Source organism: Haplochromis burtoni, unplaced genomic scaffold (assembly GCF_018398535.1).
Source record: "Haplochromis burtoni strain Fernald_Lab_line unplaced genomic scaffold, NCSU_Asbu1 Contig_2, whole genome shotgun sequence".
In the NCBI taxonomy this organism is placed as follows: Eukaryota; Metazoa; Chordata; class Actinopteri; order Cichliformes; family Cichlidae; genus Haplochromis; species Haplochromis burtoni.
The window spans coordinates 6046786-6066452 of NW_024582363.1; the positions used below are offsets into that span (position 1 = coordinate 6046786).

At 41.4% G+C, this 19667-nt stretch overlaps 1 protein-coding gene across 6 annotated transcripts in view; it reads left to right on the forward strand.

Moving 5' to 3' along the window:
* The window catches only part of zgc:158464 (uncharacterized protein LOC791139 homolog), a 95066-nt gene that overhangs the window by 67914 nt on the left and 7485 nt on the right, over nt 1–19667 (forward strand). The window contains exons 3-7 of one of the 6 annotated variants that reach the window (XM_042218663.1): nt 215–433; nt 1271–1363; nt 9404–9550; nt 15411–15585; nt 15690–15809. In XM_042218663.1, the coding sequence (XP_042074597.1) occupies nt 215–433; nt 1271–1363; nt 9404–9550; nt 15411–15585; nt 15690–15809 (754 nt within the window). Of the gene's footprint in view, nt 1–214; nt 434–1270; nt 1364–9403; nt 9551–15410; nt 15590–15689; nt 15810–19667 lie in introns of those variants that run through there. The other 5 variants (XM_005912889.3, XM_005912888.3, XM_005912890.3 and 2 more) reach the window with 5 other exon arrangements.

Consider the following 19667-nt stretch of genomic DNA (forward strand, 5'->3'; position numbering starts at 1 on the left):
TGCTAAAAGTGTAAATGTGAGGTTACTTCTTCCATATTTCTTCCATATTTCTTCCATATTCCGTGCTTTACAAGAAATATCCACTTCAGGCCTGATAAAATATCTTGCCTTTGTGTTTGCCAGTGAACCTACAGTCATAACTTTATAGCTTTCATCTATAAAGTTTTATGTCAGAGACCTAGCATTAACAATGAGTCTTTCTCATGTTTTTTAGAGATCAGGTCTGGCGGGAGAGGTCCTAAGGACGGACCCGTGAGGCAGCTGCCCTTGTATGACACACCATACGAGCCAGCTGAGAATGGTGGCGACTCAGACCCTGACCGATTGCGCTGCCCCAGAGAAAGCAGACTGCCCCAGGATGATGAGCGACCCCCTGAGGAGTACGACCAGCCCTGGGAGTGGAAGAAGGAGAGGATTTCCAAAGCCTTTGCAGGTAGGACTGACTGACCGAATTGTTATGACCACTGAAGGAGAATATAAACCTCACTGTAACTTACGGCACAGAGAGAAAGAAGTAAGTGAAATAAATCTTGAAAGTACTGCAAAGAAGACTTTTGAACAAGAGATGCATAATGCACTTTTACTCTGAAAACATTATTTCTACCTTTTTAGTAAGTATCTTTAAAAAGGGGGGAAAAAACAAACAGAATTTCATTTCGATCTGTTTCGCAGTCTTTGTTCTAATGTCAAATGCTCAGAGACTGAATCTAACTAACGGCTCAACTGTCAAGCTTTTAACACAACGTAATCTGAACCTGTTTCTCTTTACTAACCCAGACGTCTGTTTTTCCAGCACTAACAAATTTGATTATGGCTTCTGTCAGGTTATGAGGCTCCCGCTGCTGCTGCTGCTGCTGCTGCTGCCTTTACCTTTCTGTTTAAGCTTTTTTCCCCCCCTCTCCTCTGCACCTGCTACTTTCATTTTGCAGGTGTCCAGAACACTGTTTACTGTTTTCATCCAGCTCCTGCCTGTTTAAACTAAGTTGATACCTACGCTGCTCAGGGAGGCATGATTGGTTGCGCAGGTGCATGTAGGTCCAGGTAGTCACTGTGGTTTTAAGAGCTTCAGCATGGCTAAAACAGCCATAACATCAAACAGGGCTGTTCCTGGAAAGATATGCCGCCAGAATATAAATATGCACCCCAAATTTTAAAAAAAAAAAAGTATTTTATCCTTTTTTCAAGAAAATCAGCAGTCCTTGACTATTTTCAATCGCCCCATTTTTCTCTTCATATATATATATTTTTGTTCTTTTTCATTCTTGAACAGCTCTGCTTTGTTATGACTGCATTAGCTACGAGGGCTCTGTAAATGGCACTGGATCAGATCCCTACGGCAGAAAGGACTCCAAATCCCTCACAGGTACCAATGGAGGCGGGACTGGGGATTGTCTCCTTTTTTTTCTTTTTCTTTTTTTCTTTTTTTTTTGTATGATGTTTTTAGAGCTTTTTGAAACTGATGCCTGAACCTCTGGGTTGCACTCTACTTTCTGGAAATGCTGTTTAAAATTACAAGCTTGTTTTACAGTTTATTAGCGATGTCACGATTTGATTAACATTTGAATCCTAAGTGCTGTTTTCTCCAAATGAACCCAGCGGTCACCTACTGAAAAACGCCTTGGAAAATGTTGCTAATTAGAATGACATTATCAGTATGCTACTTGCACAATCCCCCAGAGCTTGAAGTGGACTAAAAAAAAAGGCAAAGGCATGGTAGAAGTACTTCAGATTAGTCTTTCAGCAGGCGCACAATTTTAGCAAGTGCAGTAGCACTGCTTAAAAGAAGAGGCAATGGGGTGAAGGGTGCAGGGGTGGAAGTGAAGCAAACTGTGTTTACTCGTCCACCCTTTGCAGTGTTAATTATTCTTTTTCCATGACAAGAATAGTGCGGTTTGGCTTTCTGTGGAAATGATCATTATACAAACTGAAAATATGGCAAAGTGGTCTCTGATGCACAGCAAAATAAAAACAACACGCATGCATTATTAAAACCATGCATGGCCTCAAGGCTCATTTTGGTGTATAGTTGAGGGGGGGAACAAGTGGCAAAGCTTGTAATTTGGTTTTTCGACATGCAAAAGTAATTGCGCGGCATAGCACCGTAAATCAAAACTCACTGTGATGCAAAGTACAAAAATAATTCACATTTTTGTAATTAAATTTCTTTATAGTTTAATTATTTCTACAAATGTCTCTATTTTATGTGTCCTTTATTTTTCCCTTTGTGCTCTGAAATCACAGATGAAGTGCACTGCAATAAAGTAAAACGGTTACAATACAGAAGATGAAAGAGGCATTAATCCCTTGTGGTGTTGTGCTGTTAATGGGTTGTTTCAACGGACTTCACACAGTCACACAGTTGAAGGGAATTATTCCATAAATATCATTTACATGCACAGCTACGTTTTAATATCCAACAATAAAGCATGTAATTAATGCCACATCTCCAACCCACTTTCATCACAATTGTTGAATCTAATTTGGATGTAATGCCTCGAAGAGCCGGTCAGAGCTAGTGACTATTTCAAAACGGATCCATCCCAAATTGCTGGAATAGCGCACTTTTCTATTTGTGTAGATTATTTGTAATGTTATTAATGATGGAGAAGGTCTGCTCCCTCATTTTTAAGTACGTGTAAAGTCTTACGTGGCATTGCAAAGGAAACAAACTCATGAATCTCATTTGCTGGAGAATAGTCTCATAAGAGTATTTGGTGCATACCTGCAGGTAATGAGAGTACTGGTATGTACCAATCAATGGTGCTTACAGATAGCATAAGTTCTTGAAATAAATGAGAAAATTATCTTTGTCCACTGAGAGGTTTTGGGCTAGTTTTGAAGATTTCCACAGATAGATAGCATTCAGCTAGATGTATCTGACTGTGGCAGGAGTTGTGATTTAAGGGATTCATTGGCTCATGTTAGGCAGAGTGTAGTGAGACTCTGTAGGCAAATGTATAAAATAAATTTGTCAGTGTGTTCATTCGTCATCCTTCCATGTTTCCACTTAATTTCTGTTTCCTGTTTACTTCTGTGTACCCTCGGCCCCGAGGTTTTCATAGGAGTCGCGTTCTTTTGCCTGTGCTAGTGATTAGTTAAATAAGGGATGCTGCATTCTTAATCACTTTCCTTCTCTCCCTCATTATTTTTCTGTCAAGCAGCACTCAGGAGAGTTTGTTTAAGACACTATTTACCAACACATCCCTCTTTCAACTCCCCCCTCTTACAGAGAGTGTCCCTCTTTTGATGATGATTAATTCAATTTCCAGTGCATGTCAAAGTATATTGGTTTGGAATTGAAGAGATAAGTCTTTAAGTTGTCTTTCAAGGAAAGCTGCAGTGTAAAAAGTACTTTGATTTATTACTGGATTGTGTTCTGTTTTATGCTTAATTCAAGCCGAAATAATTCCCCACCATTTGAACGACAGAAAAGGGAAGAAAGGAAAAAAGAAGAAAGACCTCTCTAGGACAAGCCTTGTCAGCATGGGCTTGTTGCTTTCGCAGGTGTCAGTGCAGACCAGCCTTGGATCCTGACATCAAGGGGCTTAGAGAAAGTTTCATACCTTTCAAGCTTGAAGTTTGTGTGCTTGCACCCATGTCTCTGATCTTTGCAACAAGCTTACCTGCGACTTCAGGACATTATACATTGCTTCAATGTTTAAGTCATGTGAGCCAAATGCTTAGCAGTTATCCCCATTTAATCTCTTCTGGCACTGTTTTAAGAGTTAGGTTAGGGCCCAGCTACTCTTGTCTTTTCCCAGAGATGCTTTATTGCACCGCTGTCGATTATATTTTGGATCCATTCGTTTTCTCATTGCCAGGAAATCTGTGGCATAAATGAGTCACAGATCCAATACGGAATTGTCCTACACCCTTAGTCGAGACAGGGTTACTCGGGCGGTCGTGTAATTTTAGATCATGAACTTTCTGTGCGTTAGAGCTTGAGAAGCCTAAACGCCTTTTTTTTGTAATTTACCAAACCTAGTTGTAGTTGAAGTGATTGTTCGATTTTCAGAACCACTAACCATTTTGCAGAAAAGTCTATGTTTTGACAGAAAAAAACAAAGGTCCAAATTAAAAACTAAACATACATGAACATGTAAAACAAAAACCTTGGCTTAATTTTTATCATAAGCTTTAAAAATATTACCCAAACCACCAATTTAAAGAAGTAACTATATTTTCCAAGCTTTTCATTGTAAATTTCTTTCAGATTTTGTAAGACTAAATCTGATTTAAGTTTGTTTTATGCAGAATATGACAACATTTTTATTTGTTTTATATATAGATTTGTAATTGTTTGACTGTTCATGTTCAGATCTCCCTGATTTCCATTGTGGTGATGCTGCCATGCCTCCAGATGTCAGCAGTTAAGTAAATACGTTATCAGGCTGCGGTAAGTTGTGATTCCAGCCTTTCTGTGCTCAGATAGCCTGTTTTTTTTTAAAATAGGACTAATTATAGCTCAGTGGGCTTTTTAGGTTTCCAGAGGGCACTTCTCCTCAGCAACATTTCTATAGTTGCTGAAGCACTTTACGCCTGTGTAATATAAATGATTAATGATATTGTTCACCATTTAGATTTAGAAGCGGTTTTCTGAACCCATCAAAACCTTCACAGTTCATATTCCCACAATTATGTGGGAAATGAAAATGTCGCCAAACAAAGTATTAGCACATAATGAAAAAAGATGAACAACCTTGCTAAATTGTGCAGTAGGTGTTTCAAAAATAAAGGAAAAAAAACAATTAAATAAGTACCAAGTGCCGCCTACGCCCTCCCACAGTGGTATAACACGGTAATGCAATCTGTATAAAAGACTATTTGTCTTCATTAATGCTGGGGAGGCAAAGTAGAGTAATGCTCCTTGCTGCAGCCCCCTTTTCCTCAGCTGTCCCCATCACAGCCTGCCTGCACGCCTGTTCACAACACTTGGTCTGGTGTTATTATTCACTGTTGAACTATCTCCTGACAGGTATGCAATGGAATGTAAATCCTCTGCCTTGTTAGGGGGTTGGGAGGCTGTGTACTTGCGGTTTAGTTAATCACTCATCCTCACTGTCCCTCTCCACCCCAGCGCCACACCATACTCGGCTGCCGAACACAGGTACTCGACACAACCTCTATCCTTACTCCCTGGATGCTGAGTAAGTGATGGATGATTCTGGAGGTGAAGTGTGACCAAGATGCATTAGAATTTGACCATATATGAAGCGTTAGTATATGAGGCCCGTGTAGGGTTTGTCCATATGTCTATCACCCTGTACATTTTGGCTCTGCATATAGTATCCTCCCTCTCACAGCCAGACGTGGACACGTCGCCATTGGAAATCCGAGTGCTGTCTCAGCAGGAGTGGGACTAAGAGCCACTGTTACCTAATCTCCTTGCCCTGTTACCTGCTACTAACTCCTTTCACTTGACTCCTGGCCTGCAGGGTACCGTGCATTTAACACTGGAGATCAGAGGCAGTGTAGTCGCTTAGCCCCTCAGGTCTTGGGAAACTTTATGGTTTTTTTAATGAATCTTCATGGGCTTAACGACCTAGAAATCTGAGATCTGATTCTAATGTTCTAAAATAAATAATTGATTCAGTTACAGTCCTACCGTGGTGTCTTGCAACAGGGTTAAAGCCAGCTGTTTTGTGGGTGTCGGGGTTCAGTTTGTCTGTGCTTGGCTGATCCGATATCCCCCACCGCTGCCTGTCACTCTGCAGCGCTGTCTCGTCCTACTGGCCTCTGCTGCAACACCCTGCTGATAACCTTCCTGTCAGCCCTCTTTCATGAGCCTCAAATGTGTCCCACCGTTCTCTACGGAGCGCTGCTGCCATGAGTCTTATCTTCACTCACACACATTGGCCACACACAACAGCACTGTAAACCTCCCGCTATAAGTGTAGAAGCAGCGTTTTGCCAGAAAGCCCCCATGGAAGCTCCTGCTGGCCAGCTGTCAGTAACCCATCTTTCCCTTCTCTCTATATGGAAGAGCATGGAAAAAGGCCTTGCTGTCATCTTTTAACCATCACCCATTTTCTGTGTCACTTTCATTTTTAATACAAACGCAGGTCCTTTCAAAAGAAAGCCGGACTATGTAATGTGATGGATACAGTATACCGGAAAAATTATGAAGTGGCATTTCAGTTCCCCTGGAGCATTACACAGTTGTTATCTGTAATGATTTGAGTGCAGATGGAACAAACACGTCTTCGGAAGAGGCTGTTTTTGTATTTCGTGCTCTTCCGCTCATAATGTGTGGCATAAACATCACAATACTCCAGCTTGTTTTGAATATGCATGCAATTAGCCAGCCAAATTAAGCAGAACTAAATTAAACGGCATTGGTGGAAAACAAGCATAGCTGGTGATTTATGGTGCTGCACTGTTTACAGTGATGAAGTGCCATGGGCTAATGAAAAGCCCGGGTAAACAAATACCTGGCTTTGAGAGGAAAAAAAAAAAAAAAGAACGGCTCCTGGAAGAACAAAGGAAAGGAAAGCGCATACCCCTATCCATTATTTTTTATTCTTTTTATTTACTACACTGTCAACACAAAACAAAGTACATATCCAAAGGGAGGAGTACAATGGGAGGGACATGAGTGATGGGTTTTCTTTTCAAATTTTTAACATGGCCACTTTTGAGCGACAGCTGCTTCGCAAGTTCCAGACAGGCAATAACCTGCTTTTTGTGTCAACAGGAGGAGGTGTGTACTAATATTGAATGAGGATTATCCAGGTGAGGAAGGTTAGACGACAAAAAAGATCGGATGTATTCACATGAACGTTCAGAATTATTAATTGGGCTCTGCATTATTTCTCTTTTCATTTAGAAAGGTGCTGTGCAAATATGACTCAGATTATTAACACATATAACTAACCTAACCTACAAAATGCATAGTATTTATGTCATACTGAGCATGATTTACATTTTCTACTTGATATGCGTGTGCGGTCTCTGATGCAGTTAACCTGTACACAGAGTACAATTTACCACCCACAGACCTGATAATGGGTCTAAATCTACATTAGCTGTAAACAGGTATGTATTGATAGAGGGCAGTGTGATAGAGCCAGTGTGGGCAGTGTGATCTGTGAAAATGTGGGCTGCAGTGTGCTAAGCCTTCAGGTCCATGTGTAAATCACCTGAACTGCTGTTGTCACCTCGGTGCTGAATATGAATTTGTCCCTGGAGTGTAAAGATGCACTCATCTGTGCAGCAGCGTGGCATCTAAAGTCAGTGACAACCTTAGGAGTAACAATACCTTAAAATGCTTCACAAGGTGAGGCACCCAGGTTTAAAAAAATGCACACAAACACACCCAAAACCCTGACTATTGAATCAGTTTTCCTTAATTTTCACAGTGCTAAATGCTATTATTCAGCTGTGCAACCAAGCGAGTCTGAACCACGCTCGCTGAAATCATCTCCTCGTCCCCACACTGAGGCTGCAGAGTGGAGGCAGCCTTCTGCTCCCCCAAACAATTACACGCTAATCTGCAATGTGAAATGAGTATTAGGCTTTTAATCTCATAGGAAGAGAGTCCCCTACTTCACCCCAAAGTAGAGGAAGTTATATTATCTAGCAGAGTTTTTGACCTTCTGTATCCACTCCTCTAGCCTACACCTCTCCCATCAGGTCAGACAGCAAGCAGCTCCTCCTTCCAGCCACCTTTCTCTAGATTAGCCCCCTGACACCCCAGGCCCGGCTATTTAATTGCTTGTCGGATTGAATATTCTCCAGTCTCCCCTTCATCTAGCTTGCTGATATTGCTTCTCATTAACATGTCCTGTACCACCACCATGGTTCAATTCCTTTCAGGGAGGAAGACAGGTTCATAACATTATGTTCATCCTCCTACTAAAAACTAGTCTGTGCACCAGCGTTAATAGTATATCTGATTTGCATCAACCCATCTGTTTGTCTGTTGTTTGTCCATGTTTGAACAATTCTGCCACTCCCTTTATTGGACAGATGACCGAATATTTGCTGTATATCAGTCACAATGAGGGTTTCGGATGTTTGGGGTTTGTTCTGATTGGAGAATAGAACCCGTCTGAGAGCCTTTCTTGCCATTGTTGTTCCGTACTTTAAACTTAACGTACTCATCGAATGCATTTGGTTTTGATAAAGGAGATAAGAGAATGAAGGATGACATGTATTTAATAGGATGACGTGTTTTATTTTTTGTTTTTTGTTTTAACTTATAAGACCTTAAAAGAAACTGTTAATAGTTATGTGCCAAAAGTAGCTGCACATTAAAATTCCTTTCTTTTACAGTACTTTCGTAACTGGAATAAAATCTCCAGCACCATGGACAGTGACCTTAGAATTTGCTCAATCGCTGTGGCTTTGATGGCACAAAGATGTCTTTTGAGACCTCTGCAAAATCTAAGCAAAAATAACACAACCACCCGAGGAACATGCAGTCGTTCACCAAAGCTATTACCCATGGATTGCATTTATTTATTAGCCTTGGCTCGATCACTGGTTTTCTCTTGTATGAAGAAAAACATTCCCCTTTCTGTCTCATTCATTAATTATCCTTGGCTGGTTAAAAAGTGGCCCTGTGCTGGAAACAGATGTGCTGCTGCATGAGTGCTCAATTATCCTGGTAAAGCCCCAACTGCATGGGGCATACATTATTTAAGGGGCAAAGCCAGGGTAGCGTCCATTGCCTTCATGGATTACTCTTAGGTACTTTTTAGCTACAGATATTGTCTACACTCTGACTTGGCTTAATATAGAGGCCTGGGGTCTTTGTCATCAAACACAGCACCAACTGTTACAGTAGAGTGTATGCAGCTGTGCTGTTTTCACTGATCGTCTAGTTTGGCTTATGGCAGGTTTGTATTTTATAGTTTGCTCATTAAAAGTACAGTATTATTACTTGGGCCTGAATGTTATTTAAGGATATTATGCACTGTATCATGCATTAGAGCTTGAACAATTCGGCCTTAAGAACTTCTTGTTGCATCTATCTAGTGTATCTCTCCCAAGGTGAGACTGTAGTTATTGGCTGAATCTGAGTGCATTATTGAATTTGATAATTGAAAACTTTCACATTCCTTTTGTTACCTTCAGGGCCTCTCAGCAATCTGAGTATCCAGCTCTGCATCAGAGTGGAAGCGGATATAAAATCCAGTCCTACTTTTAGAACTAACGTTCCTTTCTTTCCAGTCCTCTTCTATTCCTTCCTTTTCTAGCCCACAGCTGCTGCTGAATTTTGGATCACAGTATAAACCAGCTCTCCTGCTCTTATCCACAGTATTTTTCACTTACCCCTTTTACCTTTGTCTTTTTCTTCTGTTTTCTGTCATTACTTCCCTTTCCTAACTCACTTCCTTTCTTTATTATTCTTGTTGCTATCGTTTCCTTGCCTCCATCTCTCCTCTGGTGACACTTGCAGTAGAGATTAAAGTGATCAAGGACCTACCATGGCCCCCTCCTGTCGGCCAGCTCAACACCAGCCCTCCCCCAGTGGAGGAGCTTGAGTCTCCTTCCCAGACAGCTCAGCCCTCGCCAGGACAGACGAGCTGTGACCAGCACCACCATGGTGGGTGTTGGTGTTCATTGTCCAGCATCCTTTCCATCAGTTACCCTGGCACTCCAATCCATCTTCCTATTCCCTGTTGGCATGTTTGTCAGTCCATTTTTTCATCCATCCGTCCATCCATCCGTCCGTCCATCCATCCATCCATCCATCTGTCCATCCATCCATCCATCCATCCGTCCGTCCGTCCGTCCATCCGTCTTTAATTAATGAAGGCATGGTGTTTTACATAGCATACAGCTCAGTATTTTAGTTCTACTGAACATTTAAAAAACATTACTAGCCAAGCATATGCAGCTACCAAAACATAGGTAGGGTTAGTCTGCTACTGCAATGTATGATTATGTTTGTCCCAAATTTTCTGGTCACTGATGGCGTACTGAAAGAGTTACCATATGTGAGAAGTACTGAAAAATCTGACTATAGGTATTAGCTCTGTAATGACTGCTCTTTTCCATCTGGAATACATGTGGCAGAAAATCACCAACTCTTTTGCAGGTTTTAGGCTGAAGCCTCATTAGTTTTAATTGTGCCGAACTGCCTTCTGCATGCGTAATTGCCATTCGCTGTGACCCCCATTTCCTCTTGTCAACATACTCGTAACCATCCCAGATGTCCCTCTGGTCTGCTGTTCTCTACAAGTGGCTCACACGAATTAGGAAATCAAACTCATTGGAGACGAATTCAGTTCTTGACTTATTGCCATATTTACCTTTTTCATTGCATGCAGTGGATAAGTAATTGACCTATTTTTAACTGAGAGAGCCATTAGTTTATTTTTGTAGCTCTCTCACACACTTGCCCTCTGTCTGCTGTCATTATCCAGAGAAAAGAAGGACATGTAGCAGAACTAATTTCAGGAATGGGATTTCCCCTGACAGAGTGGAAAGACTTAGTGAGGCCATGTAAGAGGACACCAATGTGTGTTGTAGGCGAGGACAGGGCGAGGAGTTGATTTATGCCCGTAAATCCATGAGAAAGGTTCTGGTTCCTTCGGTGAAGTGAGTGGGTTTAAGATCGGCATCCAGCTGTAAAGTGATCCCCTCTCTGTCTCAGCCGGTATGGCCCTAGTCTACATCTTTAGGGGTCAAAGGTCCAAGTGGTAGACTTGGGGAGGGGGCTTCCAAAACCCTTGTGAATACAGTTGCAATGTACTCTCTTGACCTCAGCATATAGGCAGACATTCAGTCACACATCAAGACATTAGTCATCTGTTACATGAGTCAGCCAGACTAGAAAGCTGGATAGGGTCATTTGTTTAGTCCTTAGATATATAACATCATTACCAAAATTCAAATGCAGATTGGCAGAACAAATAATACATCTACACATTACGCCCAGACACTTTTTTTCTGGATGTGATACAGAGATTCCTATCTTTTTTATTTTTTTAACATGAATTAATTATATGTACTTTGAATCATTTATCTTACCTCATTTTTCTTTTAATCTAAGAAACCAAAGTAATTAAAAAGTATCCAGTTTTAATTTTAAATGAATTCCCCAGCTGACACTTGGTAGGGTCACTCCTTTGTCTTGGAAAACCTAATTTGGAATTTCCTTTTGAAATTTATTTAAAAGAAGAGAGCGTATTCCTAGATGGTTGACTCATCAGAGATAAAGCTTATAGCTTCAAACGGCCACAGTGGGGCTCTAAAATATAGTATTATAAAAGCCATGCAGCAATTATTTTAGTTCCTGGTGCATATAATTAATATCGGCGTAAAAGTTTAACCCTATTTTTAGCGTGCACTGCATTCTAATAAGCTGGAAACCTGTTAATCATTTCACAAGTCCTAGCTGGAAAACTTAATTTTCACCTCACAATGCAGCAGCCGATGAAACACTTTGCCCCTCAGACTAGTCATCCTTTGTAATAGGAGTATCATTAGTAAATGAGAATTAATTAGCTGGCTTAATTAGAGAAATCTGTGCACAGGGGGAAGAGGAGACAGTAGTAGTAGTTAAATTGTGCTGAGTCTTCAGTGACAGATGTCACTACACTTTTGTGGTTTTTATTTTTTGATTCCCTTTGTTTTTATTTTGATTACTGTGACTTCTACTTTGGAGTGTTTTTTATGTTGTTAGACAGTGACATTATTATGTACTGTGCTGACCTGTGCCTTGCTCTGCAGCACTATATTACATAGCAGTGCTTTATCTCGTGGTTTGTAATCGTAGAATGTCCTTTTGACATTTCTTTTTAATCTGTGCCTTAGCCAATCAGCTCGCTCTGTCATGCACTCTTTCCCCATCCTCTTATATGTGTGTGTGTGTGTGTGTGTGTTGGGGGGGGGGGGGGGGGGGTGCGTGTTATTTACTTTTCTTTTTTTTATATAGTTGTCTCTAAAGGAAGCTGTGTGTCTGAAGGGGACAGGTCTTTCAGCCATCTGTCACCATCTGACTGACAGTTCAATCTGATACACAAATTCCATTTGCAGTGCTTTACAAGCAACAATTCTGATAACATACACAGCTGCCCATGTGCCTTTTATGTGTTTATTTCAAGAGAAGTGTGTTACCGTGTGTGCGTGCGTGTGGAGGTTTTCACCCTCTCGTCCCTCTTAAGCTTCCTCTTACGGCTTTTGTTCCCCCGTGGGCCAATCCTCTCGTCAATCTCCTGTCGTCCATGTTTCGAACTGTGTGCTCTGGAGAATGAGAGAGGGGAATTGGTTTGCCTCACTCCCACTGATTTTCTGCCTTAAAACATAACTCTACATCAGTTTCGGAATGGTGATGGTGAGGCGCCCAGCTAACAAAGCAGACATGAGTCCATTCACTCTTGAGCAAATAAAAATGATGGCTTTTGTTTAGTTTGGGGGGCTCTTTCTTCAGGGTAATACTCTCCTTGTAGAGCACTGCACTCTGCCTGCAGTGAAGCCTCCACTTTGACAAGAAAGGTTGACGGGGTGAGCTACACTAAGAATAGCCACTCAACCCACCCTTTCTTGGTAGCAGAGAGGCGGAAAAAAACAGTTTAATCACGATCAAATAAATCACTGATTGTTGTGTCTGGGTAAGAGGAGGGAAATGTGAAGAGCTGAGGTCAGGCACATGGGTGAGTGGATTGTAGATACAATATGGACTATGTAGGGAAAAGCCAAGATTGCATCCTGTATCCTTAACGATGTCTGATACCTTTTCCAGCCTCTTATGGTTGCGTCACTAATCAGTGAAGAGATGATAATATTATGTTCACAGTCAATTCTCAATATGGAAGTGCAAGTAGACTGTTTAAGGGTTTTGTTGTAGTAGTAGGTGTAATTGGCGACAGTCTGCCCTGCAGTGGGACCATCAGAGATAACAGATCAAAACACCCCTTTTTTCCTGTGGAGACATTCCTCCACAGTCCATTTTCCCCTATCTGTTTCTACCACTGAGTGGCAAGAGAGCTCGGGGAAAAAGTCCGAGTTAGAATGATGAGGCAAGAGTGATAGAAGAGAAGGCAAAGGGCAGAAGAAGGTTGGACACATGCAAACAGAGAGAAATCGAAAGCAAAGGACAGGGAGCAATTGGCTCCATCTTCATGTTGTGATCTGTCAGCATTGACAGGGGCTGAATGGAACAAACATGCATCTTCCATGTCCCCTTGGTCAGTTTCCATGGAAACGCCATTTCTCACCTTTACACATATACAATATATTCATCTGACTTGGATCAAATTCCCAGTATTCAGCATGTAATTTAAATGGACTCTATGATATAAAATAATGCAGACACAACACGGGATCATAATGTGAATTACTATATTAGGAGCGACAGACCTCAAGGACATGGATCAGCAACTTGTATTCTTCCAAGGGTGAGACCTAGAATTTACCCAGCTGTCATGCAACAGTACAATTTTGCTGTCATTTTACCAGCCCGCTGCCGGCCTTTAATGAACAAATGTGCAGAGGCAAAGATAACAGCCGGAATGATTTGAAATGATCATTTCCATGAGTTTATGTTTGGGGAATCGCATCATTGAGCCAAAGGCCAACGAGTTCAACCGCAAGTAGAGTGTGGAGGTTAAGGGGAGCCCCTAGTGGTCAGACCTGAAACAGCTGTAATCTGTCAAAAAAAAGCACTGCTTGCGATGACATCATGGTATGTCATAGAAAGTATTCGAAAAAGAAAAGATATTCCTAAAGGACTACAACTGCACTACTGTAAAAATACTTCATTACAAGCTTTTCTTCCGATATCCCGAGTTAATAAGCAGTAGTTCACTGTTAATGGAAGTGGCACTTCTTTTAATTACTATAATTAAAGTACTTGTTTTAATTGCTGGTAATTAAACATTGAATAACTTTACACATGACAGCAACCACTAACCAGCTTTTTTTGAATGGTAACACTCTTTATCATTTAATTGCATTTTATAAGCTGATCATGTGGGGTTTTTTTTTTTTGTTTCTTTTTAAATGAAATATCTTGAAAACGAGCAGGCTCTATAGAAACACATGTATCAGTTGTAGCTGAAATGTCATAGAGGTGAGCAATAAAGTGGCACAACATCTAAATACTCAAGTAAACTACTTGTAGTAAGTAGTGTTGAATTGATTTAAACTGTCAGCCCTTCCACTCAGCGTGATACAGAGGCACTTGGCAAGCTCACAATCTGTAAAGTGTAATGCTATCCTCTGACTGGAATGCAGAGTCTAGACAGATGTAGACGTGTTGTTAAGATCACACTGCCTGTCTCTGTGTATAGTGTCTGCTGTGTTCTGCCTGGTAATTAAACACTAGATGCAAGGATGGCCATTAGTGACAGAGAGCAGCAAAGATTGATGTTGCCTAGTAGATGCGAGTTTCATACGACATTAACCACTTCCATCAAAAAAACAAAAATGGCTATCTGTTGGTCTTGAGCCATATAGAAGCAGGCGACAATAACCAGGAAAAGCTTGTCATACGGTTGATGTAGGAAGCCGCCCCTCTGTTATTGCTTGAGAAGCGTGTCAGTAGCTTTAAATAGTTTTTTTTGTTTGTTTGTTTTTTTGGGGGGGGGGATTTCAGAAGCTTTAGATGTTATGGCATGAAGCACAGTGATGGATTACTGAGGAAAAATGTCTCAGCTGCCTGTGACGCATGATAATTACTCTTACATCCACTGTCCAGCCTTTTATTCCTTTAGCTTGTGCAACTCTTTCCCACAAGTGTAAATTCACATTTAATTTGTCCTTGAGAGCATTATCTTCTGTTTGCTGATTGGCTGTGAAGTTGCCCCGTGACCCCTGGCATTTCATGTGTGCGCATAGGTCCCTTTAAGCCCCCAAACACCATCAAACACTTCCCTGTGAGGCTGCCAAGAGAGCTTGTCATGTCCACAGTTGACCGTGAGAGTTTGAAAAGCTAGTTCAATGTTTAACTTGCAGAACCTGGGTGTTGGAGTTGGGCGTGCACTTAAGTGTGTGCACATTTGCGTGTACTTAAAGAGTGAAAATGCTCAGCCATACAGTAGTATATATGGGATTATTTACAGGCGCATGAGCTTGTTTTGGAGGAAGGTTGCACAGGGGGAAGAGGAGACTGGAATGTGTACACGGGCAAGCTAGATTGATTTATGTCTCTTTCATCATGTGTACATGTCCTTCAGTAGGATGAGTTAAACAGAGCGGCTCTGTGTGTGCGCGTGTGTGAAAGTTGGTAAAAGCACAGCGTGGATTTTGGTTCTCACACTTTGCAGTAGTCGAGTTTAATTGATACATGTGACACCGTGGATGTTGTAACTTGTAAACACAATTTGTTTTTCCAAGTGACCTTAATCTGAAGTGTAGCTCAATGGTGTTTACAGGTGTTTGTCTTTATTAAGAGCCATTTTGAACTATCAAATCTGTCCAGAATGAAATCTTTTCAGCTGTATTTTCTCTTATTACAGTCCAGTTTGATGGTGTGGAGAAGTCTCGAATGTCGCCCACCAAGGAGGGGAAAACTCGGCCGCTGCAGCGACATTCCAGTGGCTGTCTGGTCAACACCAAAATGACTTCACTGGACCACTGCAGCTCCTCTCTCGGGGAACGTATCGATCCCACAATGCCGCTGGAAAGCCAGTTGTGAGTCAAATCTTGGTTTTTCTTTAGCAGCTTTGACTCTTTCTTACTTAACATTCCTTTGTTGTTCCTCCTTTCTCATCCTCGTTTCCTGTCGTTTGCTATAGCTGGTACCATGGAGCCATTAGCCGAACAGATGCAGAGTCTCTGCTTAGGCTCTGTAAGGAGGCCAGCTATCTTGTGAGAAACAGTGAGACCAGCAAGAACGACTACTCCCTCTCTCTCAAGTAAGAACTCTGCTCTCGTCTCCTAAATGACCATCCACAAACAGTATAATCAGATGCACAGTTTCGGTTGGCAGCCTTGGTGAAAATGTGATTCCAAACACTCGGGGCCGTTTTGCCTGTTGTGACAACTTGTGTCAGTGATTTGTACACGGAACACACACTCACGAAACAGTGTGACCTATCATAGTAGCTACACTTACTTAGTGGCAGAGTACACACAGTGGACTAGTGTAACATCATTCCCTGTCGAGGTGCGGACATACCTGCTGACTCTTCCGTTTCTGTATGGTAATAGCTTTCACCCTTCAGACCTCTATCCCCCACCTGCTGTACACCTTGCCCGTGGCTCGTCCTCCACCTCCGCTCAGTAACCCCTCTGACAGAATCTGCTCCTCGAATTGCTGATGTACCCGCAACTTGGCTAATGGTGCACTTTCATCGTTGACCTCCTGATCCCCGCCGCGTCCAGCAGAGGGTTCGAAAAAAAGCTACTCTGAAATGTTACGTGTAGCCTGACAGTTGGAAGAGGTTACTTTAGCCTGAAGTCCTACAGTGCAGTCCCATCACTTTGATAGGAATGTGGAGTTTTGCTGGATTTGTTTTGACGATCGTTGCTACCAGGTGTCACGGCTACGGCGTCGGAAACATAATCAGAAATATGAAACGGCCTGAAAGTCTTCCAAAACCAACAGTGTTTAACCGGCTTCGATATCTGTTAACAAATAGTCTTGTCAAACTGACTTTATTTATGCTCCATTAACCATTGCAGGCAAGGTTCAGTCCCATGACATTTAGAAAAATCTCTGCAACTATGTGGGAGCCATCAGATGAAATAAAACTGTAGTATGTAGAGACACATTGATTAGCCTTTGTTTTTTGAGTGGAGTCAGCCTGCTGGAGGCTTATATAACTTGGAAGACAAAGATAATAATTCTGCTTGCTGCTGCTCCAATTCTCTTGACAGTACCGTAGTCGACTGCCTGTGTAACTCCCTGTCTCATTGGCTGATCATCTGTATGACTGCTTCTTGTTCTGCCTTGCTGACTGAAAAGAAGACGCACTGTTAGGATGCTGACTTAGTACACTGGCTTTTGGATGACTGCAAACAGCAGGAGAAAAATATTTGTCTGAATATGTAACAATTGTCCCAAATGTTGTCATTTTGAATTAAATGCATTGTGTCGTAAATGCATGCTTAAAGCTAAGCACTATAAAAAGACAAACAGACATGTTAACAGTTAATGCACAGATGTTTTATCGCATAGTCATTGTAGAAGACTGGCACACAAAACAGTCTAATATGAAGTTACTGGGAAAGTAAAACCAAAAGAATTTTCCTTGGAGTTAGGAATATGTAATAATGTCAGTTTAAGCAACAAAAATAACTTGTTTAGCACTCAAAAGACACATATTGATGTGTGTAAAGTGCAAACCTGAATATGTGATCTAGAAAAGTAAAAAGTCTGCTTTTTTTTTTTTTAACAAAATGGTAAAGATAACAAGTGAATATTTTTGCTGCGGGATGATGATATGCAGAGTAATGATGAAGACAGCGAGTTTGACGAAAGCCTCTCTAATAAGCAAAAGCCCCATTTTGAAATATGAAAATGTAGTGTATAATTTGTGCCAGGCTTGAGAGTATTAATCCATCCATCTCTCTCGTATGTTTAAAAAGAGACTGGCCGTCTAATGCCATTGGGGTTACCTCCAGTAATGAAATAGCTGATTGTTAGATTATCTGAGTGAGGGAGAAGGGAGGCGGGGGAGTGAGGAAGGCCTGGAGCCATGAAACTTATTTAACTTTTTTTTTTCTATACTGAACACAGCCAGGCCACGATAAGAGCAATGGTCAGTAAAGTTGTATTTAATGATGAGAGGTTAAAACATGTTTTAACCTTCTAGTTCAGTAATGGTCTCATTCCACTAATCCACATTTAAAGGATGTTCAGATGGACCTTTATAATAATGGCCTGTACTATCAGAGAACCGTTTGGAAAGTGTTTTCGTGAGGTCGGATCCTTCTGCTCCCCTGACACTGCGCTTTTCTGATGGTTACTCTTTTAAGAGATAAAACGTTGACTGGCTTCTGTGACACATTTAATAGCTGTTTGTCAGTCTGAAAACAAGGAGAGGACAAAGGCCATGCCGATGAGGTCATTAGTGTTGATGCAGAATTATTTACTCGTCTCGACTTAGTGAGAACTATAGAATAAAGTGTCTCGAGCACTTTAGGAATACCTTTTCACTGTCTGTTAGAGCGTTTCGCTCCAGGGCCTACTTTCAAGGTTTTTTGGAATCTTAAGTAGAATGAGGTTTAATGTTGCCTGGGAATAGCTGTGGTCTGCCAATAGCACTGGAAATCAGTGGTTTCCCCCTGTTATTCCACACCCTGTTGCGGGAGCTCACTTTAACCATATGAGATCTTAAAGTTGTAAGCAACCAAACATCTTAGGAGTTTAACCTTCTTATTTTTGTATTGATAGACTTAAATAACAGCAGATTGTTCATAATTTCTGTGCAACTGTGTGCCAGCACATTTGGGTTATAGAATCTTGTGCCCTTGATGTAAACCAGCCGAAACCTAGAAAACGATCGTCATGCTCATTTGTGGAAATGGCAGGTCCCTACAAATATGAGTTCAGCCTCCTCACTCAAGCCCGTCTCCCCTGCTGCCACAGAAAATGAGTGGAAACCCAAGGTGAAGATCCGACATGTCTGAGGTTACTGAAAAATGTATGAGGCCGCGAGGTGCCACATATGTGTATTGCATTATTGATAAAGACAGACGTCACTGAGACCTCCTGCCTCAAGAGTCCTCTGGCCTTACGGAAAGCATTTTTGTCTGCTTTTCCCTCCTGAACCCCTTTTTATGTTCACCTGTCTCCACCTGCTCCTCTTCTTTACTCTCAGTGGAGAGAACCTTTTTTTTGGTATTTGAGTTGTATTAAAGCCTTCGCAGGGCTTTCAAAGCACAGTGTCATTTCATTTTTCACGTCACGAGAGAGCTCTGCAGAGCCTGTTTCCACTGGTTGAGGAGGGGAAATGTATCCCAAAGACTGTTTGATGCCAGTGGGGTAAATGGGGTAAGTTAGCAACTTACTGGTGTGTTCTATCGCTGGAACACCTCCAAAGACACTATTTTTGAACATTTTTAGATGCAAAATGTCAGCTTCATATTATGACACATAATAGACGAATGACTGCATGGAGCACAAAAATTAGCCTGACCTTTCTCAGCCGAAGAACAAAACTATGCCAAGAGTTGTTTGTATGTTTATTTGTCTGCCACTTCACCCACTTACCTTAGCGTCGATAACGTACAGAATGGTATCATCCCAGGGAGGTTTAGTGTATGCTAATATAAAATCATGAGTACATACGACATCCGATGCCCAGAAAGGCTTAAAAAGGTCAGCCCTTTTGCTATGGTTCACTATCTTGTTGGCATATGACTTTGCTTTTTCTGCTGCCTTAGATTCATAACACAGAGAGTATCAATCATGAAGCCATCCAATATATGGAAGGAGAAGATAAGCTGTGATTGCTGTCAGGCTGTTCCTGCTCTGAGTGGTACTCGGTTTAAATCAAAGTCATAAACCTCAATAAACAAGACAGCACACCTCCCCAGTCAGATTAATCCTGATTAGACAAATATAAGTTCACGAACACAGTGTTATGATAACACCACAAAGGCCTGTCTTTTCAAAAATAGCCCCGTATTCATTTTATCAGCAACACTGCCGTGTTGCTCTGTTGTCCTGGTTTCTGTCTCTGCAGGACTGTAACATAATAAGCAGCTTTGAGCACCAAATGGAAAATCAGCTGGGAATCTAAAAATGATGCTATTGATGTGTTTGC